This window comes from Bradysia coprophila, unplaced genomic scaffold (genome assembly GCF_014529535.1).
Source record: "Bradysia coprophila strain Holo2 unplaced genomic scaffold, BU_Bcop_v1 contig_138, whole genome shotgun sequence".
Classification (NCBI taxonomy): domain Eukaryota; kingdom Metazoa; phylum Arthropoda; class Insecta; order Diptera; family Sciaridae; genus Bradysia; species Bradysia coprophila.
In genome coordinates, this window is record NW_023503409.1 from 5,912,181 (window position 1) to 5,932,595 (window position 20,415).

General features: G+C 35.5%; 2 protein-coding genes across 2 annotated transcripts; one reads left to right on the plus strand and one right to left on the minus strand.

Annotated features, from left to right (window-relative positions):
* The first annotated feature begins 685 nt into the window (after positions 1 to 685).
* On the plus strand, positions 686 to 6,051 carry LOC119073203. The gene is made up of 4 exons (XM_037178513.1): positions 686 to 793; positions 855 to 888; positions 962 to 1,403; positions 2,798 to 6,051. Exons 1-4 carry the CDS (start codon positions 686 to 688, stop codon positions 6,027 to 6,029), a joined length of 3,816 nt encoding a protein of 1,271 aa, XP_037034408.1. The 3' UTR covers positions 6,030 to 6,051.
* Positions 6,052 to 18,540: 12,489 nt separating this feature from the next.
* Positions 18,541 to 19,681, minus strand: LOC119073712. Its single transcript, XM_037179334.1, has 2 exons — positions 18,646 to 19,681; positions 18,541 to 18,577 (listed from the first exon to the last, which is right to left on the minus strand). The coding sequence occupies exon 1, from the start codon at positions 19,666 to 19,668 to the stop codon at positions 18,646 to 18,648; it is 1,023 nt and encodes a 340-aa protein (XP_037035229.1). The 5' UTR covers positions 19,669 to 19,681; the 3' UTR covers positions 18,541 to 18,577.
* Positions 19,682 to 20,415: the final 734 nt, after the last annotated feature.

The window sequence follows — 20,415 nt, forward strand, 5'->3', positions numbered from 1 at the left end:
TTATTTATATTCGAAGGGAAGACAAATTGTAAAGAAATTTATGGAAAAAAAATTAAATTTTGCAGTTCAAAATGGCAAAATATTTTTTTTTTCTTTTCTTGCAAAAATATGACATCATATTGCCGTGAATAACAAACCAACATCCTGTTAATGTACACTTCACAGAATAAAAAAAAATGATAATTCAACCACAACTTTGAGCACTTCAGCTCGTAATATTCCAAATTTTATGACCAAATTACCGCAATTTATAAGGACCGACAGCACACACAACAGAAATAAACTGCAGTGAAATCAGACATAAATTAAATCACACAAATGATATCCTTCACAAGTGCTGTGCAAATAATATAAATTGATCAATTTTCGTAAGTCAATGTCAACATGTGTGGCACTAATCTCCGTAAACGTAAAACGCATTCGTCACCTATAATTATAAGCAACCCATAGTAAAACCATAAATACCAATTACTGCGTACAATATCACGTACATATACAGTGTACCCTAGCGGCTGTTATTCCAAATGATTGAATTCGTATAAATTTTATTAAATCTCTGTTCTAACGAATGTATAAGTGTTATCTGCACATCGTTATCGCAATTTAAGTAGGTACAAACCAATTTTACACGAATCGAAATTGCAGATTGAAGTTGGGTGTTTTAACTGTTTTAGTCGCACGTAAAATGTCTTTGTCGATTGATCAAACAAAAAGGTTTACATTCAAAGAATTTGCCTTGTTTGCCAGTGTGCTGTTTATAATCGGTCAACAAATTGTAGCAGGAACGGATTTCGTTAGTAAACATATCGAGAATATCCGAAAAATTTTCATTTTTAAAACTATGTCATTTTCAGTGGTGTCCAGAAGAAACGCTTACTTGGGGACCAGGTAAGAAAATTTGATTATAAGTTCAGACCACCCCAACAAAGAACACATCCAACTAATTCGTTTCACTTTTAAGATGATAAACCAATCACTTGGCCAGAGACCATTGCAAGTGATAAAAAAATTGCCTCCGACTGTATCGCCAGTTCGAAGCTATTGCTGGCCAGAAACTGTGACAGCGGATTAAGGGACTGGAATCCCAATCTTGACGATACTAAAACGCAATGTGTGTATTACCGAGAGTCATATGACGACTACGTCAGCTGTCCGCCTGGTTACATCGAATCCAAAATAGGTGACTGGTGCTATCAAAAAATAAATTCCCAGTCCTGGACCGACCTTTGCCTGAAAACTGGTGCATCTTCTTTATCCTTTCTTGATCTAAGTTTCGACGAACAGTTCAACATCTTACAAGAATTACAATCGCATGCTTCCAAGGGAAATGTGGGACTGCCAGCTAAGAATACGATCCCTAATGTCGAAATTGACAATACGACAGAGAAAGTTGAACTGCGATGGTTAGTAACAACTAACATTTTTATTGATTTTTTGTGGCATAGCACTGCTTCTAGCATTAACATGGATAATATTTGGAGGCTGATGGTATCAGAATGAATGGTACTAGACGATGAATTGGTTTCTCTGGTTGAACTTTATTTTTTATCATTATTTCCATTAAATTGGTGTCAATTTCCAATCCCTCGAGTATAATCAGAATAGTCTTTGTAGTTCTTTGGTACAGACAGGAAACATTCTTTTATCTTCGTGTGAGTTCAAATGTACAACATTTATGCAAGTGTACACGCATTCATGTATCAAAATTTGGGGACTTGTGGTCGTCTGACAATACGAGTGGTAATGCTAGAAGCAGTGCTATGTGCGAAGAAATTATTTAATATTCATATATGTATGAACTGGGAAATCTTTCCACAATTGTTTGGAAATGATGATTTTTCCGCACTTGTGTCGAAATGAATAACACTTGTGTTACAGTTTGTTCATTTCATTTTTACACAGTTTTAGATATGTCAGAGTTTTAAATGTACCCAGTCAATTAAGTTCTTCCCAAATTATGAATTTTTGGCGCAAAATTTAAAATTTCTATCGCGAATTCAAATATTGCGCCATTTGGGAAGAACTTAATTGACTGGGTACATTTAAAACTCTGACATATCGATAATCTTTAGAAACTGTGTAAAAATGAAATGAACAAACTGTAGTTAAGTCTCAATTTAATTTAAAAATTATTTGAGGACGCCAGCTTTTTTGGACGAAAACGATAATGTCCAACAATAACAATAATTCCCAACAATAATGTCCCATCAAAAATGGCAACACAGACATTGAGCTGGAAAAAATTGTTTCAATTTACAACAAAGGAACAAAGGAACTGTCACGCAAACGGAGTAAAAAATTGAAATAAATTCAATTTCCACTCCGTCTGCGTGACAGTTCTTTTGTTTTATTTTACAACTGTCATGTAGACGGAGGCTAAACGGAGTGCTCTTTTTAAGTGGAAACTATACTTTAGCTTGCTACAAATTAGATCTACGGATTGCAGTAATAAAATGTAGATCCGGACGCACTTTTAGAATAAAAATCAAAAATAAATAGAAAATTTACTTGTCCATGTGTATGCATTCACAATGGTTGCCATTTTTGACGGGGCATTATTGTTGGGAATTATTGTTATTGTTGGACATTATCGTTTTCGTCCAAAAAAGCTGGCGTCCTCTATTATGGTGCCTAGGTGCTACAAAAAATGATTTTGTGCAATACGATACTCATGGAATATACTATTTCAATGTGATAAATTATATGTGACCAAAACGTCCATAATTTGTTGAAAAAATGGCCAAATGATAGATTTACACTGCCAAAATGTAACTTTAAATTTTCACTTAATTTTCAGGCTACTACCTGCAAAATATGGCTCAATATTAAGGCTAAGCAACAATTCGTTTAAAGTTACTTGCGGTGGCTATCAAAATTTGTGCTTCGATACGTGTTTGTCGATAAATCCATCGCAAAGTACCGCTGACATGCCATTTCAGCTGACTCTTGAAACTTGTGATAACATAAATAGCGTGCTATGTGTTAGCAGAAGAAACTCGTTCGTTCGTGACATGGGATGCTCTACAAAAGACTATTATCGTGTTGGATATTCAACCAGCAACACTTTCAGTTATTCCATAAAAATCTTTGACACACCGTTAACGATTGATGGATATAGTCCGGGATCAATTACAGAGTTCCACTGCGAAGGAAACAAATTGTTCCGCATGGACACTGTGGAATATTTTACAATATATCGGCAGTTGGCTTCTATCGTCAATTTGACAATGAAGGAGCGATGTTTGTTTGGGGCATCCCCGTTTAGTGATGTTGTAACGTATAATTACTGGGGTCATGCAGATCCCTACGAGATTAAATTTACAAATTGGGATAAAAGTGTGGATCTTAGTACAGTTCAATCGAGATCCGATAGTTTCTTGACCGTAAATTCTCAAGGCGAATGGAGTTGGGAGGAAAGTGCTACATGCATAGTTTGTGCTATGGATGATACTCCAACGTTGAGTCAATTAATTTTAGAATTTAGCACTCTCGACTCTAAATTAACACTACGCGTGGTTGGTCGAGAGAATTTATGGAGAGAAGACAATACCCAGCTGGGATTTTTATGTTTTGCTCTAATCGGTAACAATTACGCTGAAGTTCATGTAGAAGCTACTTCTCAAGGTTCATTTTCGTTAGCAAATGTCGGTGCTGGTTCGTACTGGTGCTCAGGCCATCTCATTCAAACGATCGATTTAATCCAATCAAATAGTGTGGCTGCGTTCGGAATGGTCTTTGCGTTTGATATTCAATATCATTGCGAAGCAGAGTGTGTCCAGCCATTTGACGTAATGGGAAAATTTGATAAATTTCTAAGCTCATTCTTGAGCGAAGCACCAATAAAAATCGACGATTCACGTTACATAGATTCCGCAGATAACATTCCTCCAAACGTAAGGTTAATGTTTCATGTGATGATGTCGACCGAAGAAGAAATTTCGCACGACAGTGAATTCAATGAAATTAGTCTTCCTGATGATGAACTCTATACGTACTATATCTTAAAAGTATTGCAAGGTCTACCGTCAGATCTTGATGGTTTTCCATTCGATGACCTGCTCATTGCGTCTAGAGAATTCTGTTTACCCGATACATTGGCGACTCCGAATTTGAATTGGAAAGCTGCCAAGGTTGGAGAAACGATTGAGTTGTCGAAAATGGACTTCACGTTTACGCGCACATGCTCGAGAAATGGCACAAAGGGAGCGGTCTGGGATGATTATCAGATCAAACCTAACAAACACACTGCAATTAGTCGTAGTTTGACAGAGTTACATAACAACTTTCGTTCCACACAGCAAATACCGGAAGTTTTATCCAACCTTTCTACGACACTTCAAAATGTTACATTGGACGTAGCTGACGTTTTCATAGTTAGTGAAATTATTGAAAAAGTTTCCGAGTTTCTGACAGCGGATCAGGTCGGTTTGTTAGGCTGTGAGTTGCAAAATGTCTTCGATATTTTCAATGATCTCATGTTAATTTCGGAAGATGTTGCTGCCACAACATCCAGCCAACTGAATTCCACCAACAGTCTGTTAGCGTCACTTGACGAAATACTTATCAACCAAGCCCAGAATATGCCTGACCGTGATCCATCGTCGATTGGAATTTTATCCATAAAAAATTCATTTATAGCCAATTACATCATTGATCCCTCAGTCAACGGTTACAGTGGCATTGCATTATTTGATGCAGATCAAACAACAGATGACGAAGATTTTCTCAGTTATGCTGTCCAATATCTAAAACCTAATCGGTCACTAGAGACCATATTGCTGGACAAAGAAGTAATTTTAGCGTCGTTCGTGCCACAGGAATTGATTGAAACGTGGAAGAATCCGAAAATAATTTTTACTCTTTTCTTTAACGATATTCTATTTCAAAAGGACGAAAAACAGTTTAATCCCGATGGCAGTATCATTTCGTTGTCAATTTTGAATTCCAATCCGAAATTGTCAAGTTCAATTCCGTTCTTCTACAAAGCCAACACTACACTTTACCGTCGTGCTAGCTATGCGTCCGAACAATTCTGTGGACATTGGAGCTTATCAGACAGTGAGTGGGATGGCAGTGGATGTCTCTTCAATAATCTTTCTCTTCAAAGAACGGATACAATTTTGTGTGAATGTTCACATCTCACGCATTTCGGTAATTTGGTCAACACTGACAATAGGCACAGCGAAAATGACGAGAAGGCTTTAAACCTAATAACATTGATTGGATGTTCATTGTCATTAGCAGGAATAATCGGCATTTTTCTAACTGCAATAATATTTCGTAGCTGGCGCAGTAAATCGAGTTCCAAGTTTCTACTTCAATTATCAGCTGCCATTGCCGTTCAAATGATTTTATTGATTTTCATAAATTCAAACGACGATGTGCTGACGATCATTTCGAAGAATCTGTACGGTTGTATAGCGATTGGAGCGTTGGTGCACTACTCGATTCTAGTGATGTTCTTTTGGATGCTAATCGTGGCGTACTTACAATTCATTCGCTATGTGATCGTTTTTAATCAGATTGCAACTGCCAACTTTCTTTTAAAATCCTCCATCTTCGGATGGGGCATGCCTATGCTACCTGTATTCATTGTTGTAGCGGTCGACCCAACATCGTACATTCCTTCTTCAAATATTCGGTTTTGTTACCCCAGTGGTCTTGGTTTGTGGTTCGGCCTTCTGGTACCCATAATTTTAATTGTCATTGCTAACATGGTTGTCTTCATCGCAGTTATTGTCAGTTTAGTTAAAGGTTCCAGTAAAAGTGCTGCCTGTAAAGTTAGCGACAAAAATGAGGCGATATGGTCTCAATTGCGATTGTCAGTGTTTCTGTTTTTCGTATTGGGACTGTCGTGGATTTTCGCCTTTCTGTCCAGTTACTCCGTTTTGTTTTCATATCTATTCTGTTTGACTGCAACATTTCAGGGACTCGTTTTATTTTTCTATTTTGTAATACTTGACCCGGTTGCGAGAAATTTGTGGCATCGGCTCTTGAGGAGATTTTGTTGCTACAGAAAGAGTAAGTAGTAAGCATTTTGGGCCCAAAGTTTGAGGAACACTTTCGGTTCTGATAGTAAACAGTAGTCTCTGTAATCTATCAATCTAGCTAAGGCATTCGTACTTTAAGAATAATATTGTTGAAAATATCATTTTCATATAATTTTCACATAAATCGTATGTACTAAAATCTCAACAACATCTCATTTAAATTGCTTAAAATATTTATAAATCGAAAAAAAGAGTCAAAATATTTAGTTTGTCCTCGAAATTGTAAATGACAACTTTTCATAGTTACATATACTTCAATATAAATTAATTTAAAAAAAAACCTAATCAAAGATACCTACGTCAATCTTTTCATTACTACTTGTATATTACGTTATATGCGGCGGAAGTCATTCATTACATGAGAAATAAATTTTGTGATACAAGTTGAACTTATGGTAGTGTATTTAAGCAAAGAGCTTTGGAAACTGTACAAGTGTAGAGTTTGCATATTCGAGTTGAAACCCCAAAATAACAATTTCCGAAGCGAGTTGCAAGTAAGTTAGTGAGTGTCATAAATTGTCCTGAATCAATGAATTGCTTCCAGCATCCACTGTATTTTATTCTCGTCATATGCGGAAAGTTATTATTACAAGTAAATGTAATCCGCGGGGTCCAAACATGCCGTTGGAGTACATGAAATGACAACTTTTCCGCAAGAGATAGCGAATAAATAAATATACTCGCTTTTGGTGTAAAGATTGTGGCAAGACATCAGACGCGTTGACTTTTACGATAATCTGTAGCTAATAATTGTGATGTTCTAAGAATTAAAAAATATCGAAATTTGCATTCGTGAAGGAGTAGAGGCGAAAATTACGTATTAATTACTTGGGGAAAACAAGAAAAATTGAAAATGAAAAGTCTCATTTTTCGTGTTGCTTGTTATGTAATGACTATTTATGTAACAGAGCGATAAATGCTTTTTACATGCTACATGCGTCGAAAACCGTACTTTTCATGTTTCAAGCACTTCTTTCAACGTCCTCAGCATGTAAAATCCATTACATGACTCGGGATAAAAATGAAAAGTCTCGTTTTCGTGTGTTTATTGACCTCGGCTTCGCCTCGGATCAACAAAATTCACACGAAAACTCTACTTTTCAACTTTTTATCCTTTGTTATGTAAAATACTATTAGACACTACATGTGTACACATCGTTTGCCTAAAAAGCTTCTTATCTTATCTATCACCAAGTGCATAACATCCTCTTTTCAAAAGCGACAAAAAAAAAGTTTCACTTTTCGTCACTGACTTGAGGAAATATGAACAACGCATGCGAGAAAATAGTTACTTCGTCCACTACGCTGAAACTCCGGGGCCTTTGTTGTGAAAAATTATGTGTTGACCTCGGGAAGAAACGTAGGAAATTTAATTTTCTCGGGTAACTTGTGGCCAACAAATGAAATTTCCTACTTTTCTTCACTTGGCTAACAAATAACTATTGGATTCGTAAACGAGTTCAATAAACATACGAAAACAAGACTTTTCATATTTAACAGCCTGAGGGTTTGATTTTACATGATGAGGTCGTTGAAAGTATAAAGCTTGAAATATCCGAAAATCTTTTTGAAAATTGTGAAAATCCAAGTCCCAAGCAATGGCTAGTAAGAATGTCCGATTGACCGGCTCTAAAACGAGTGAAAAGTTTATGAAATTTTTGGAAATTGTTTAACTCGCCATCAGGACCTTTCCCACACAAATTTGTCTGATAATAGTTTCTCTAGCAGCAGCAGCATTTCGCCAACTTAAACTTGCTTCCACACGGATTAATGCACAAAACATTAAGGAAATTTATTATCTCGTTTAAAAAGAAATTATCTTTCAACCTGTCATTTTCACCCCATTTCAATTGCATTTTAACCCTTTTTATCCATCTAATACAAATAATCCAGAAACAAAAATACCGATCCCACAGTCAAAACAAAAATGTGTACGTTGATTTCGTTGCCACCCTCTCTCGCTCTCGTTCCATTTTACTTGCAGGGAACATTTTAAAAGCTTTGGTATTATTCAAATCAAGACATGTGACATCACATGCGAATACACAAGGATATAAAAAAGAGGGAACAAAACGAAAAACTATTTTTCTTCTATTGGTGTTTGGTATATTGAAAAAGTCATTTTGTATTCAGCGTTCGTATGCAGCAATGGCACTTCTTTTCAATGTCTTTTCGTTAACCAAAAATATTACAAGAGAAACTTAAATTTGTCTTTTTATTTGCTATTGCTTCGCTGAGTTTTCATGATGGTTGTTACATCCGACAACCCGTCTATCTATACATACATGGATATTGTACGAGATACTTGTCTTGTGTGTATTCTGTGCAAGAAACGCTGCAAGTACGTGTCTTTCTTAGTTGCCCGTAATGAGGGTACATTGAAGAGTATGAGTAGGACATGCGAGTGTTCTGAACGTTATTTTATTTGAAAAGATTTTATTTTGTTTTAGCTTGTTGGATTTTCTTTTTATTACTTTTGCGATGGAAAAGGAAAAACGAAAAAATTGTTGCATTTGTTTGTGTGTAAGGAAAAGTTTTAAAATTCCAACGTTATAAATAATGTAACTCTCGTTCCGAGTTCGAAACCGAACAGATATTATACAGAGTCGTTAGTTAGTGTTAACGCAAAGCAATAATCGGAGGTAATTGTTGTTCGATTAAAGAGAAATAAAATACTACATCGAATCAATACCAATCAAACCGAGTTTTCGATCAATGCAAAATCTCTTTCAACATTCTTTTATACAGCTTATGTCTACGTATCATCAACAATGACTTAATTTTGTCTGTTTCGAATTAACTTTACCATTAATTTGAAGTCAAACAGAAACAAAAAAAAAATCGAAAACTTTATGGTACGATGGCATCTTAATATTGTTGCTGCTCCCATTAAACGATACAATTAGATTTATTTATGGAAGACGAAAAAATTGTCGTTCCCAGCAAAATGTATGTACATGTATAGCTGCTACAAGAATATGCTACACAATAATGCTAAGAAGCAAATCTGTCAGCCTCTTTAATTATTCATAATTACGTAACAGTGTACTAAACAAGACTGATTTCAATTAAATTAAAAATTTATGTTACGACTCATTATCATGACTTCGTCTTGCTAAATGTTTTAGTGTTTTGTCTCTTCAGGGTTATAATAAACTCTAACGTCTCATCTATACCAATGGTTGCCTATAAAATGTCTTTATTTTGTACGGAAGAGCCTTTGAATGAAACTGTTACTTCTAAAATTTTAATGTGCCAAGGCTTAATAATTGATTAGATTGTCAGACTTAACAGGTGGTAAATTGTATTTTTAGATGAACCTACCCATTTTACGGTGTAATGGTGAATTTCGTGTGTATAACGTATACATCTAACACCTACCTTCATATTCTGCAGTGGTGTTCGACCGGACCATTTTCGTTGATATTTTTCTCCATTTCGCCCTCGCCCAACACATTAAACAAATTCAATAATATTTTGCCAACAAATTTAATTGATTACGAAAAATTCAAATGAGCTATAATATTTGACCAGAAATCAATTCATACAAATTGGCTTTCGATTTTTATTTTTATGGCTTATAATTAAGGCAAACAGCGAATTGCCCAACGCACATAAATATACCGGTTGAATTTATGTTGCCAATTGCATATGCTAATAATTCACTTTCCTATAAATATATTGTGCGGGGGGTATTTAGTCGACGCTTCGCAATGTTACACATAATATAAAATAAAATGGAACATGGTCTGAACGTTGTTTTTGATGTTATATTGGGGGTCTAAACATGGATCTGAGGGGTGTTTTTATACGATTGTTAAATATTTTAATTTAATTAAACTGTGCGTACCATACATCAAATATTGTTATTTTTCCTATGATGATTTCGACTTCAATTAGGTTTATTATATACCATTAAATACAAACATAATCCATTATTATGCTCGTCAATCAGACAATTTATATTGTGTTTACTTAATTGATTAATTTTCAAAATCTGTGAAAGTCATAATGAATTCAACGTGTTTTGGTGTCGCGTTGAATCATTCTTTTAGCCTCAAATATTTGCATGGATTCCAGTCGCATTAAACAAAAAAAATAATAAATCAATCGTGTTTTTCATTGGTAATATTCCTTAGCTCGCCAGTGACGATATCCATTTATCTATTACGGATGTGGATTACGTGTTCCGATCGCTCTCAAATTAGAATTTTTAAATTTTATCAATCGCTTGTTGATTCTACGTACTATCATGCCCGCACGTTATTATTCACCTGGCGGGCGTGACGCCAGTCCACACTACAAACAATTCCAAACAATTTTTTAGGAACTAAGCCCGTTGGCTCTAATTACTCTGAAAGCCAGGTTTCTAAGCATTTTTGTGATTTTAAAGAAAGGGAGATATGGCGTTTATAGCGAGCTTTCGTGCCACTGCACATCTGATTCGGTTGTACATCCGCCCATACCTTGGGTTTAGCCGAGATATTGCATTTCAAAATCTAGATTTTTGTATCAAAATGGACAAATTTGACCCATTTTTAAATAATGAATTTTGCCAACCTTTGTTTGCTTGTTTATGGCAATATTCTCTCTCGAAAACGGCAGAAGTGATTTTGATAAAATTTTTGGAGTAGTTCGGGACATTCTAAAATGGCGCAATTTTTTTAAGATAAACAATTGGTTGTAAAGTTAAATTTTTGCGTATCGGAGCTTTGAGCGTGACCCTTTCTGATATCAGTACGATTGTAAGTAAAGGACTCGCGTCACCCTTTCCCCTTCTAAGAGGTTTTTGCCTGATTACGTATCATTTCTGCTACATTCAGAGCCTAGATTTCAGATGTTATCGAGAAGAAGTTGTGTCGAAATTTTACTGGAATTTACCAACAACCCTGGTGAAAATAAAAGTTTTAAAGATTCGAAATACGCAGTTTCATGGTCTGAAATCTATTGTCTGATAAGACCATGAGTCTACGCATTTTCCATACGAGCGGTATAAAAGCCCTATTTTCACCACTCAAAACGTTTTCCTATGACATTTCGGTGGAGAAAATAGGCATTTTTCCTCCTAGGATATAAAATAGATATTTTCTACCACCGAACTGTCACATTTGTTTTCGAAAATGGTGTAACGAATACATGTGTTAATGTGTTCTTTTCGTGGAAAAAGATGATTTTTATGCATTGCACTAATGAACATCATTGAACTGACCTCGGGAAAAAATAGTTGTTGGATTTTCCTATTTTCTACCCTAGGTTATTTATAGTTATGTACGTATCTGTTGTGGATGGCGAAAGTGTCTAAAATAAACTGTCCACAACAGATGCGTAGCGTATACAACTTTTCATGCTGAGAGCCTAAATTACGAGAAACATTCAGAAATTTATGCCCAAGACATTAAAATAACTATTGAAATTTTGGAGACTTTTATTTTTACCCGGGATGAGTGAAGAGCGAATTCTAGTTTCACCTATAAACCTTGCTATAAACCGTTCTCTGAACGTCTGAAATGAATTGATATTTCCATACAATAAGCTCGTTGTTAAGGTGAATTTAAAGGGCAAAGGGTTTATTAACTTTGATTGGCATGGAGCGTAAACCTTATAATACGACACTACTTAAAATTCAATCAAAAGACATGACCATACTTTAATCCAGTCTTATCGCACGTCGAACCGAATGAGTACAAACGCATTATATGCACACATGAAGTATTACATGTGTATCAAAGTGCCAACTCAAAACCTTTCAATTGTAAACCCTTGTAACCCAGGCAATCTAATATCTAATCACAATGTCATATTGCTCGCAAACATGTTCATTTTATGTTAATTCAAAATAGTTTACATATATTGGTTTCGACAGCTGATTGTTGTAGTCGATAATAGCAATTGACCAAACATAAGTCTTGTTATCTCTAGCTGTAGTTCGATATCAACATTACATTTCTCTTGAGTCATTAGATCTCGTTCAATAAACGAAAACGATATAGAATCGTCAGTGGTAGTCGTCTGTTCAACATTTTGAATTGTATTTCGTATATTATAATATGAATGCTGTTAAGCCGTACGCATATTATGTACATATAACAATTCTGATATAACAGCTTACATAGACAAAGTGCAATCTTGCATTATCCTCAACAAGCATAATGAACTTACACTTCACATAATCTGTCTGTTCATTTACATTGTATTTCAGACATAAATACGTAATTCAGACAATTCCATCATGTTGTCCAATTTTAAATTTCTCCCATTTCAACTTGTTGATGCAGATTACTTTCATGTATATGTCGGTCTACTATGGCGAAAAGATATCATATTCATAAAATATATTTTCCACAACAAAAGGCACTGGGATGTAATCACATAAACGAGATTAAAAATTTTAAGTACATTTTGCGAACACAATTGTTTGCCCATTCCGATATTAGTTTTCATTTCCACCAAATTTCAACTGCACAGCACATACTATAAAAAGAACAATTTAATCAAATCCTTTGGCTCATTCTCCATTCTTCTGTTTTTCCACAGTCTCCACACACCGAACACAATAAACCAAAAATCCTATTTATCCATGTGATTCACCATATAAAATAAATTATCCATTAAAAGGATACAAAAATGCTATAATGAAACATAAATCTTGTGCTTGTTTCAAATCACTGGGCTTTTTGTTGGTTCGACTATGCTGTTTTGGCAACATCCTATATATCAAAACCCACCATCTCGTTCCATACGCGGGAACTCTGAAAAATAATTTTCCATACACAATCATACAACATAGTGTATCCCATTCTCTGTTGCCCGCAACAACTCCCCAGTTTATATGTTGCTTCATTGTGTTGTACACATTATTTTGGGTATTTTGGAATAAGTTCCGATGGCGTAAACGAGCATTTGCCAAAATTTTGTGCCACCGACCGACACACCAACAAAAACCAATTTTATGATAAATGGACATTGAGTTTTGTGTGCAGAAAATAACATATAACTTAAATAGTGATCCAAAATCAGTTTTCTTTTTCTTTCTTTGTGTGAGAAGTTGCGATTGATAATTTATTTCGGAGGCATTTTTTACAGCTTGGACTACATTTTTTTCGGCATCAATTTGCAAATTCTAGGAGTTGCAACAAGATATGATGTAATATAATGTAATGTTTATTTACTTACGGCAAACAAAGGAAATGAGTCATTATCTGATGACACTATGGGCATGGAAAGTGTACATTTAAGCGTTTTTAAAATGCTGTAATTTAGATTTTTAGACCCGTACGAAGTACTGGGGTCTTATAGGTTTACGCATACGTTTGTAACACGTCGAATTGGACTCCCTGAGTAAGGGGAAACCTATTGTAGTTGTCTAGAGATGCCAAATCCGCGAAAAAAAAATGTCCGTCTGTCCGTCTGTCTGTCTGCACGATAACTTGAGTAAAACGCATCCGATTTTGAAAATTCTTTTTTTTCCCGTTTGGTAATGTCAAAAGACAGGCTAAGTTCGAAGATGAGTGATTTTGGATCGACCCCTCCCGAGCTGTGGCCCAATAAGTGCTTTACGGTTTTTCGAAGATATCTCCGGACATTTAAACGTTAAACTTGTAAGTGATACGTCAAATAAAAGGTATTTACAATACCGATCGACAAAAAAAAAGTTTATGGAAATCGGATGACCGACTCGTGAGTTAGACCCCTTGGTGTGGAACAGGCACAGGGCGGCAAGCAGTTTTTGCTTGTAGGTCGGCCACATTTGAACATATTTCGTCTGTTTTAGCTTTATTAGATAGGTATTGACCGTACCAATCAGGGAAAAAAATTTTATGAAATTATGTTCTCCGGAGCTTGAGCTAGGTCTCTTGGAGTGAGCTCTTATCTGGCTACTCGGAAGTACAGTGAACGTGGTGTATTTTGACAATATCTCGAGTAAATTTTGACCGAATTTCATGAATTTTTTTTTGTTTGAAAGGTATTAACGAATGTAAAGCGTCGGTACTATTTCCGGTCTCCTAACAAAATGGCTGCCGGCGGCCATATTGGATTTTAGTAAAATAGAAATATCTTGGGAAAAATGATACTTAGAGTTTCTGTTAACATGGAAATAATTTGTTATGTGTGTGGGGTTTCAGGGATTCCATATACGGACATCTATATATACCTATATACAGCTATATTGAGCTATATAGAGGCATATAGAGCTATATAATAGCATATATTTATCTGTGAAATGTTTATTTATAGTGAAATATAGTTAAATATAGCGGTATATAGCTGTTTAAATAGGAATTTATGAAATTTGTCTTCGTACGGGGCTGTCTATATTGCCTCCGGCAATTTAGTTGTATATGATAACAAGGCAAAGAGTGGATAATGTAAGTGATTTTAAAGGGAGAATAGTTTTTCAGCAGAGAAGAAAATGAAGTAAGAGAAATGAAGAGTTTCACATTAAAGGCTTTTGATACGAATAGGTGTTTCGTACGGGTCGGCGTTAGCTATGTTTTTATGATGTCTTTTCAACAGAATACATTTTCAAAAATATGAAACACGAATTCGTGTTAGGTTTCAATAAAAATTAATTTACTATGCTGGTGCATGTAATAAGGCTATTACATGTATAGGCAATAACCTTTACATCACTCGCATAGTAAAACGTCGTACTACACACGGAAAATAAAGTGATATCTCGTATCACGATGAGTAAAAGTACCTCGGGCTGCCGCCCTCGGATACTTTTTCTCATCTGGATACGAGATATCACTTTACTTCCCTTGCATAGTAATGTACTATTGGTTTGTAGCAGTTTATGAAAATTTCGTTAAGATTCTGACTTTTCTCATAGTCTTCCTCGCCCACTCGTCAAATTAAAAGTTTAAAAACACAAACGGAGAACACTTTACGCTTTTGAGTGATTAAAGTGATTAAGCAATGAAAGTAAATGCATATTTTATACGGGAAATGCGCCATTTTTATTGCTGAAACAAATAAAAAAAAGACTTTACTGCCTATCCACCCGGAATATTGTTGTTACACGTACATTTCCCACCCGCGGAAAGCGGTCGTTACATATGGGAAATTTTTCATTACATCACAAGTGAAGGAATATTCATATGAAAATTCATTACATACCAGGAGATTTTCATTGCTTATCAGCAAAAATGTATCACATGAAATATTCTTTAACACTGAAATCGAAACAATACTCGCGATGTTATTTTAGTTTTGATATCACAAACTTTGTCACTTGAATTTAGTGCACACCAATCTAAGCAAATTCATTAAAAACTTTCGAAAAAAATGAAATAAAAAACACAAAAATAAAAGTGACGGCCATTTTGTCTATAGCCATAATTTCAATTTTTTCAACTTCGACGAACACCAATGTCCGCACAATTTTATTTTTGCATTTTCACTTATTTTCAAAAACAATCAACACCTTTACTTTTATTATCATATATTCACTTCACTTCACAGCAAAATTTATTGAAACACCACCAAAATCGACAAATATTACGCAAAATATGAATCTAGCACTTCACAAAAACAAAACAGTCGAAGTAGTTTGTCAACATGTTACCAAAACAGTAGTGTTGCCAGTGATGCTTTCGAGATTAATATAATGAAGAAGTGTGAGCCGATTTCATCAGCAGACTAGATTCGTTTTTTAACGTTTCAATGCAACAACAGATATTTTTGTTTGTTTTGTTGTATCGGTAGTTTTTATGTTTTAGTATTAGTCTGGCAGTGAATGAAATAGCGCGACATAAATGTTGTGAAATTGTGCATTAATTTAGAATAATCTTTTGATATTCAAGAGTCTGCCAGTTGTCTAGTGGAACAGTGTTCCAGGAACACTTTTGGTTTTGAACTCTCAGGTGGGAAAATGTACTCGTAACAACAATATTCCGGGTGGATAGGCAATAAAACAGCATACATTGGATGCTGCTTGGTAGTTCATTACACTCGGAATCAATTTTGTGATACGAGCCGAACTCACAAGTGTGGTTATAAGCAACAATCTTTGGAAACGGTTATTTTGACTCGTGTAGTTGTATACCTCGCCTTCGGCTCGGATATGCAAACTCTACACTTGTCAAAATAACCGTTTCCAAAGCTTGTTGCTTACAACCACTTATTACACTCGGAATCAATTTTGTGATACGAGCCGAACTCACAAGTGTGGTTATACGCAACAAGCTTTGGAAACGGTTATTTTGACTCGTGTAGTTGCATACCTCGCCTTCGGCTCGGATATGCGAACTCTACACTTGTATTTTCCCTCATGTAATGAACTACCTCCGCAGCATCCAATGTAATCTACTATATTGTATTAAGAGGCATAGATGCTTTGCTGAAAAGCATACATTTGGGATTTTAGTTTACTTTTCATGATATCTTTCCACCAGAATCATTTTCAAAAATATATGCTCGGGCTCTGGCTCTTATCCATTCAGTTTGGACATCAACATTCTGACTAGTGAGATTTGATCTTTCGACAGGCTAAGAACTGCCGACTAATCAATCAAAAATAATCTGCTATTTCATCTATCGGTTGTGATTGTCGGAAAGTTCTTTTATTCTTGATCATGGTTTATTCGTTGAATTCAATAATTTCACTAAAAACATCAAAATTTGGCTAAAGATAAGATTAATGACGAAAATCTGATTCATAGTCCATAGAACCTTATATTAATGGCTAGTCATCTGCTATCTACAAAGATGATAAGAATGAGCGAAGAACTAGTGTTCTCTTATATAGTCAAATGTATGAGAAATAATATTGAAGTAATAGATTTTACACTCGCCAAACCATGAAAACACTGAATATCACGCGTCAAAAGTTATCGGAAACCACACTTTTTTAATTCTCTCTCAGCAGACCTTGCAAACAAGTCTAGGGATCCAGGCGATGTTTTTCTTAATGGTGGAGTTTGTTTATGTTATTCGTCAAAGAGATAAATTTGATACGAAGGCGGAGCTTACTCTCCGTATCAACGAGTAGTGTGATGCACATCGGCTTTATATTGCGTATTTTCGGTTTCGTTTTTATTCTCATTCTTCTTCTATACATTCAAGTTCACACGTATACTGTAATTTCGTTGTTTCAATCCAAGTGATACAAATAACTATTTTGCCACTAGGTGATTATATACACACACAAATGAAGTAACAGAAAAACAACGAGTTTCTTACGATGAGTTGGCTCTTTATAAAAAGTTACAATTAATGAATTAAGTTGAAAGTAATTTTGAATTAAAAATAGGTCCTGCAATGCTCTAACATCAGTTTTCACTTCACTAATTAAGGATACTACTGTGTGAACACGGCTTGATTTCATATAAATTCAGAGAATCTTTTACTTCATTTGTTTTATGATACTTTTCAGTTTTGCTGTATGAAACGACATTCACCGACGGGTAATTGCATTGAAATTACTTGCCAATTATAGTTCTGTAAACTCGAAATATAAAACTCGAATCGATTCTATCACGCAAAACAACTGTATTCGAATCGATTGATATCAACAGATAAAAGAAGAAAATACAAAGAAAATGAATGCCACAGAAAATTGTTGCCTTTTTCCTTATGCTTCCACTTCATATACCTATATGTAAGACGACGAAAAGAAACTACTTGTTGGATCACCTCACTCCGAATATTTCTCAAAATAACAATAAACGCAGTAAAAAGTCCTTGTCCTAAATGTTGTCCCCCGTTTTTTCATCGTTTGTTTTATTATTCTAAATTCCATTTTTATTTTATTTATTCTATAAAATGATATTTTCCTATATCAGATGTAATAAAGACATAAAATACAAAATTTATTCAAGTAAATCTAGCCATTTTGAATTCCATACGAATTGAACATGTAAATAAAACAATCAGTTTTGGATTTTTATGGATTTATCGAATTTGAATTTTTTTTTGTTATTTTCTCTGTCGATATGTGACGATGTTACTGTTGTGGATCTGTTGGAGTTGGTTTTAAGTTTTGTTTGCGAACTTCCAGATATTACATTTTTCAATGGATTTAGCAATTCACGTGGAAAGGGAACTGTTTTGCGACTTTCTTTATTGGCACAGATAATAATGATAGCGTTCGACTGAACCCACAAACCCATCTGGTAATGGATTATTATCCAAAGAAGCTTTAATCACTGACTTATGCATTTTATTGGTAACCGAATACTCATCAACTTCAAACAAAAACAATATAAGAAAACATCAAACTTGGCTACAATCCTGTACTACAACTAGTACAACTAGTTGTTTTGCTAACATTAAAACTGTGTAGAATAATGTCTAAGTGTAATGGTTAGCTTAAAATATTTATAAATTCATGTGATGATCATGTTGATGTGATGACCATGTTGGAAATTTTGTTGTTCGGACATCCTATGATATAGATACACTGCAATGAAAGAAAAAATATGAAGCTATTGGAGTGAAAGCGAATGCAAATTTTTGTGACTTACCACAACAGAAGGCCATTTATACTTGGATTCGATGATTTTGTTGGGATTTGCGTGATGTGGCTGAAATTTCAAGAAAATATTGTTAATTTTGATTGACTCTACCGAGATAACAAATATTGTAAATTTACCTAATAGTCTTCATCGCTCGTGTCACTGTCAGCAACTGTTGCAGTGGTGGCTCGGGTCAATGATGCAGGTGTCGCGATATTGCTAAGTGCACAAACTCCCTTGACAATCATGTTTCGCGCCGCCGATATGTCTCGATTCCAAACCGTTTTTTGTACGGCCTTGTGAATTGCTGGATTGAATGGAACCTTCTGGAATTGATTGTGTTTTTTATGTTCGGGTAGAAATGCGAACTTTAAGTTGGCCAACTGCGCTGATTCGTTCCAGGAGATGGACGGATTGTCTTGATATATCAAATGGCGCACTTCTCGTTTCTCTGTTTGCAGTTGACGTTGAGACTTTGGTGCTATAATTGTGTTCGGCAGACTGATAATTTCAGCATCCGGATGGCAATCGTCACACACTCGATGGCGAATTTTTCTTGTGTCCCAATGTTTGTGTTTCGGCTGATCGAAACTACGGTAACAACATCCGCAAGCTTTCGAAGTATTGTACTCATCCACAAACATAACATCGCAAACTGGTACTTTTTTCAGGCATTGGAACAGTTTACGTATGCCGGGGCACCTTCGATATTTTCTAATTGGACTTGATGGGTTGAACGGCTTCCCTTCGATGCAAACGAGTATACGACCATTTCCAACATTGTCGGTCAATGTGTGAACGATGGAATCCATTGACTGCTGCGTCCTTATATATTGATCGAGCTGCAAACGGCTGTATTTTCTCGTAGTGTATATTTCATGGCCTCGATGGAAAAACTTCATGCAGTGACTGATGTAATTCATATATTGTGGAGTGAGTGATGACGGATATTCGTCGTACACATTGACATCTTCTCGATCCAATTTCGCTGCAGTTTCGTATTCAGCCGTCCATTTCTTGCTCTTCTTGTCACGGTAATTTTGGCGAGTCATCGAATAAAAGCTCTTCGACGAGATTTTGATGTGCTTCTCCGTATTCGTTCGTGTATCCTTGATTAGCGCCGCGATGTAAAGTTTATACCCCGGATCGACACCGACCATTAGATCATACGACTTGTTTTCCAAATTACAACCGAATTGCCGGTACTTTTGCGCCTGCTGAGCCGCTAATTGTTCGAACGATTCTGGTAATGGTTTGGCATTTTTTCGCCGAAATGTAATTGACACCGAAACTCCATCCGTGAGTATTTCGTAATGAAATTCCTTGCTTCTTCTTTCCATGTGTTTGATTTTATTCCAATTCAAGAAACTGAACCAATACGGATTATATTCTCTGGTTGGCTCCTTTGGATCTTTAATTCGCACATCTATGAATTCTGCATCCGATAGCAACTTCTGTCTCCCAGTTGCCGGGTTCAATTTGGATGGATGTATTTTCAAATGTTCCATTATTCGTTTAAAACTTACACTGTCGATCTTGATATGTTTCCGTCTGTGACTGTGTAACGGAACCACTTTGAAGTTGCGTACTCGAATTGTTTTCCCATTAAGGCGACAGTCACGTTGATAAGCTGCAATTGCTCGCTGAATTCTCATGAATAATGGTACAAACGCAAACCACTGGACTTTCACGCAAAGGCTCATGAAACCGCGAGTTTCTGTGCATCCGAGTTCAATGTCATTGGGATTCGGTATATACCAGAGAATAAAATCTATAAGTCCTTGATCTTTGCCGCACTTGGATTTTGGGTTGAACATGAAATTCAGTGTGTTGTTTATCGTCCTTTTCATTGTTGCATCTGGAATACCACCATTTACTCGAATCATTTGTAGTTTTATTAATGCGAA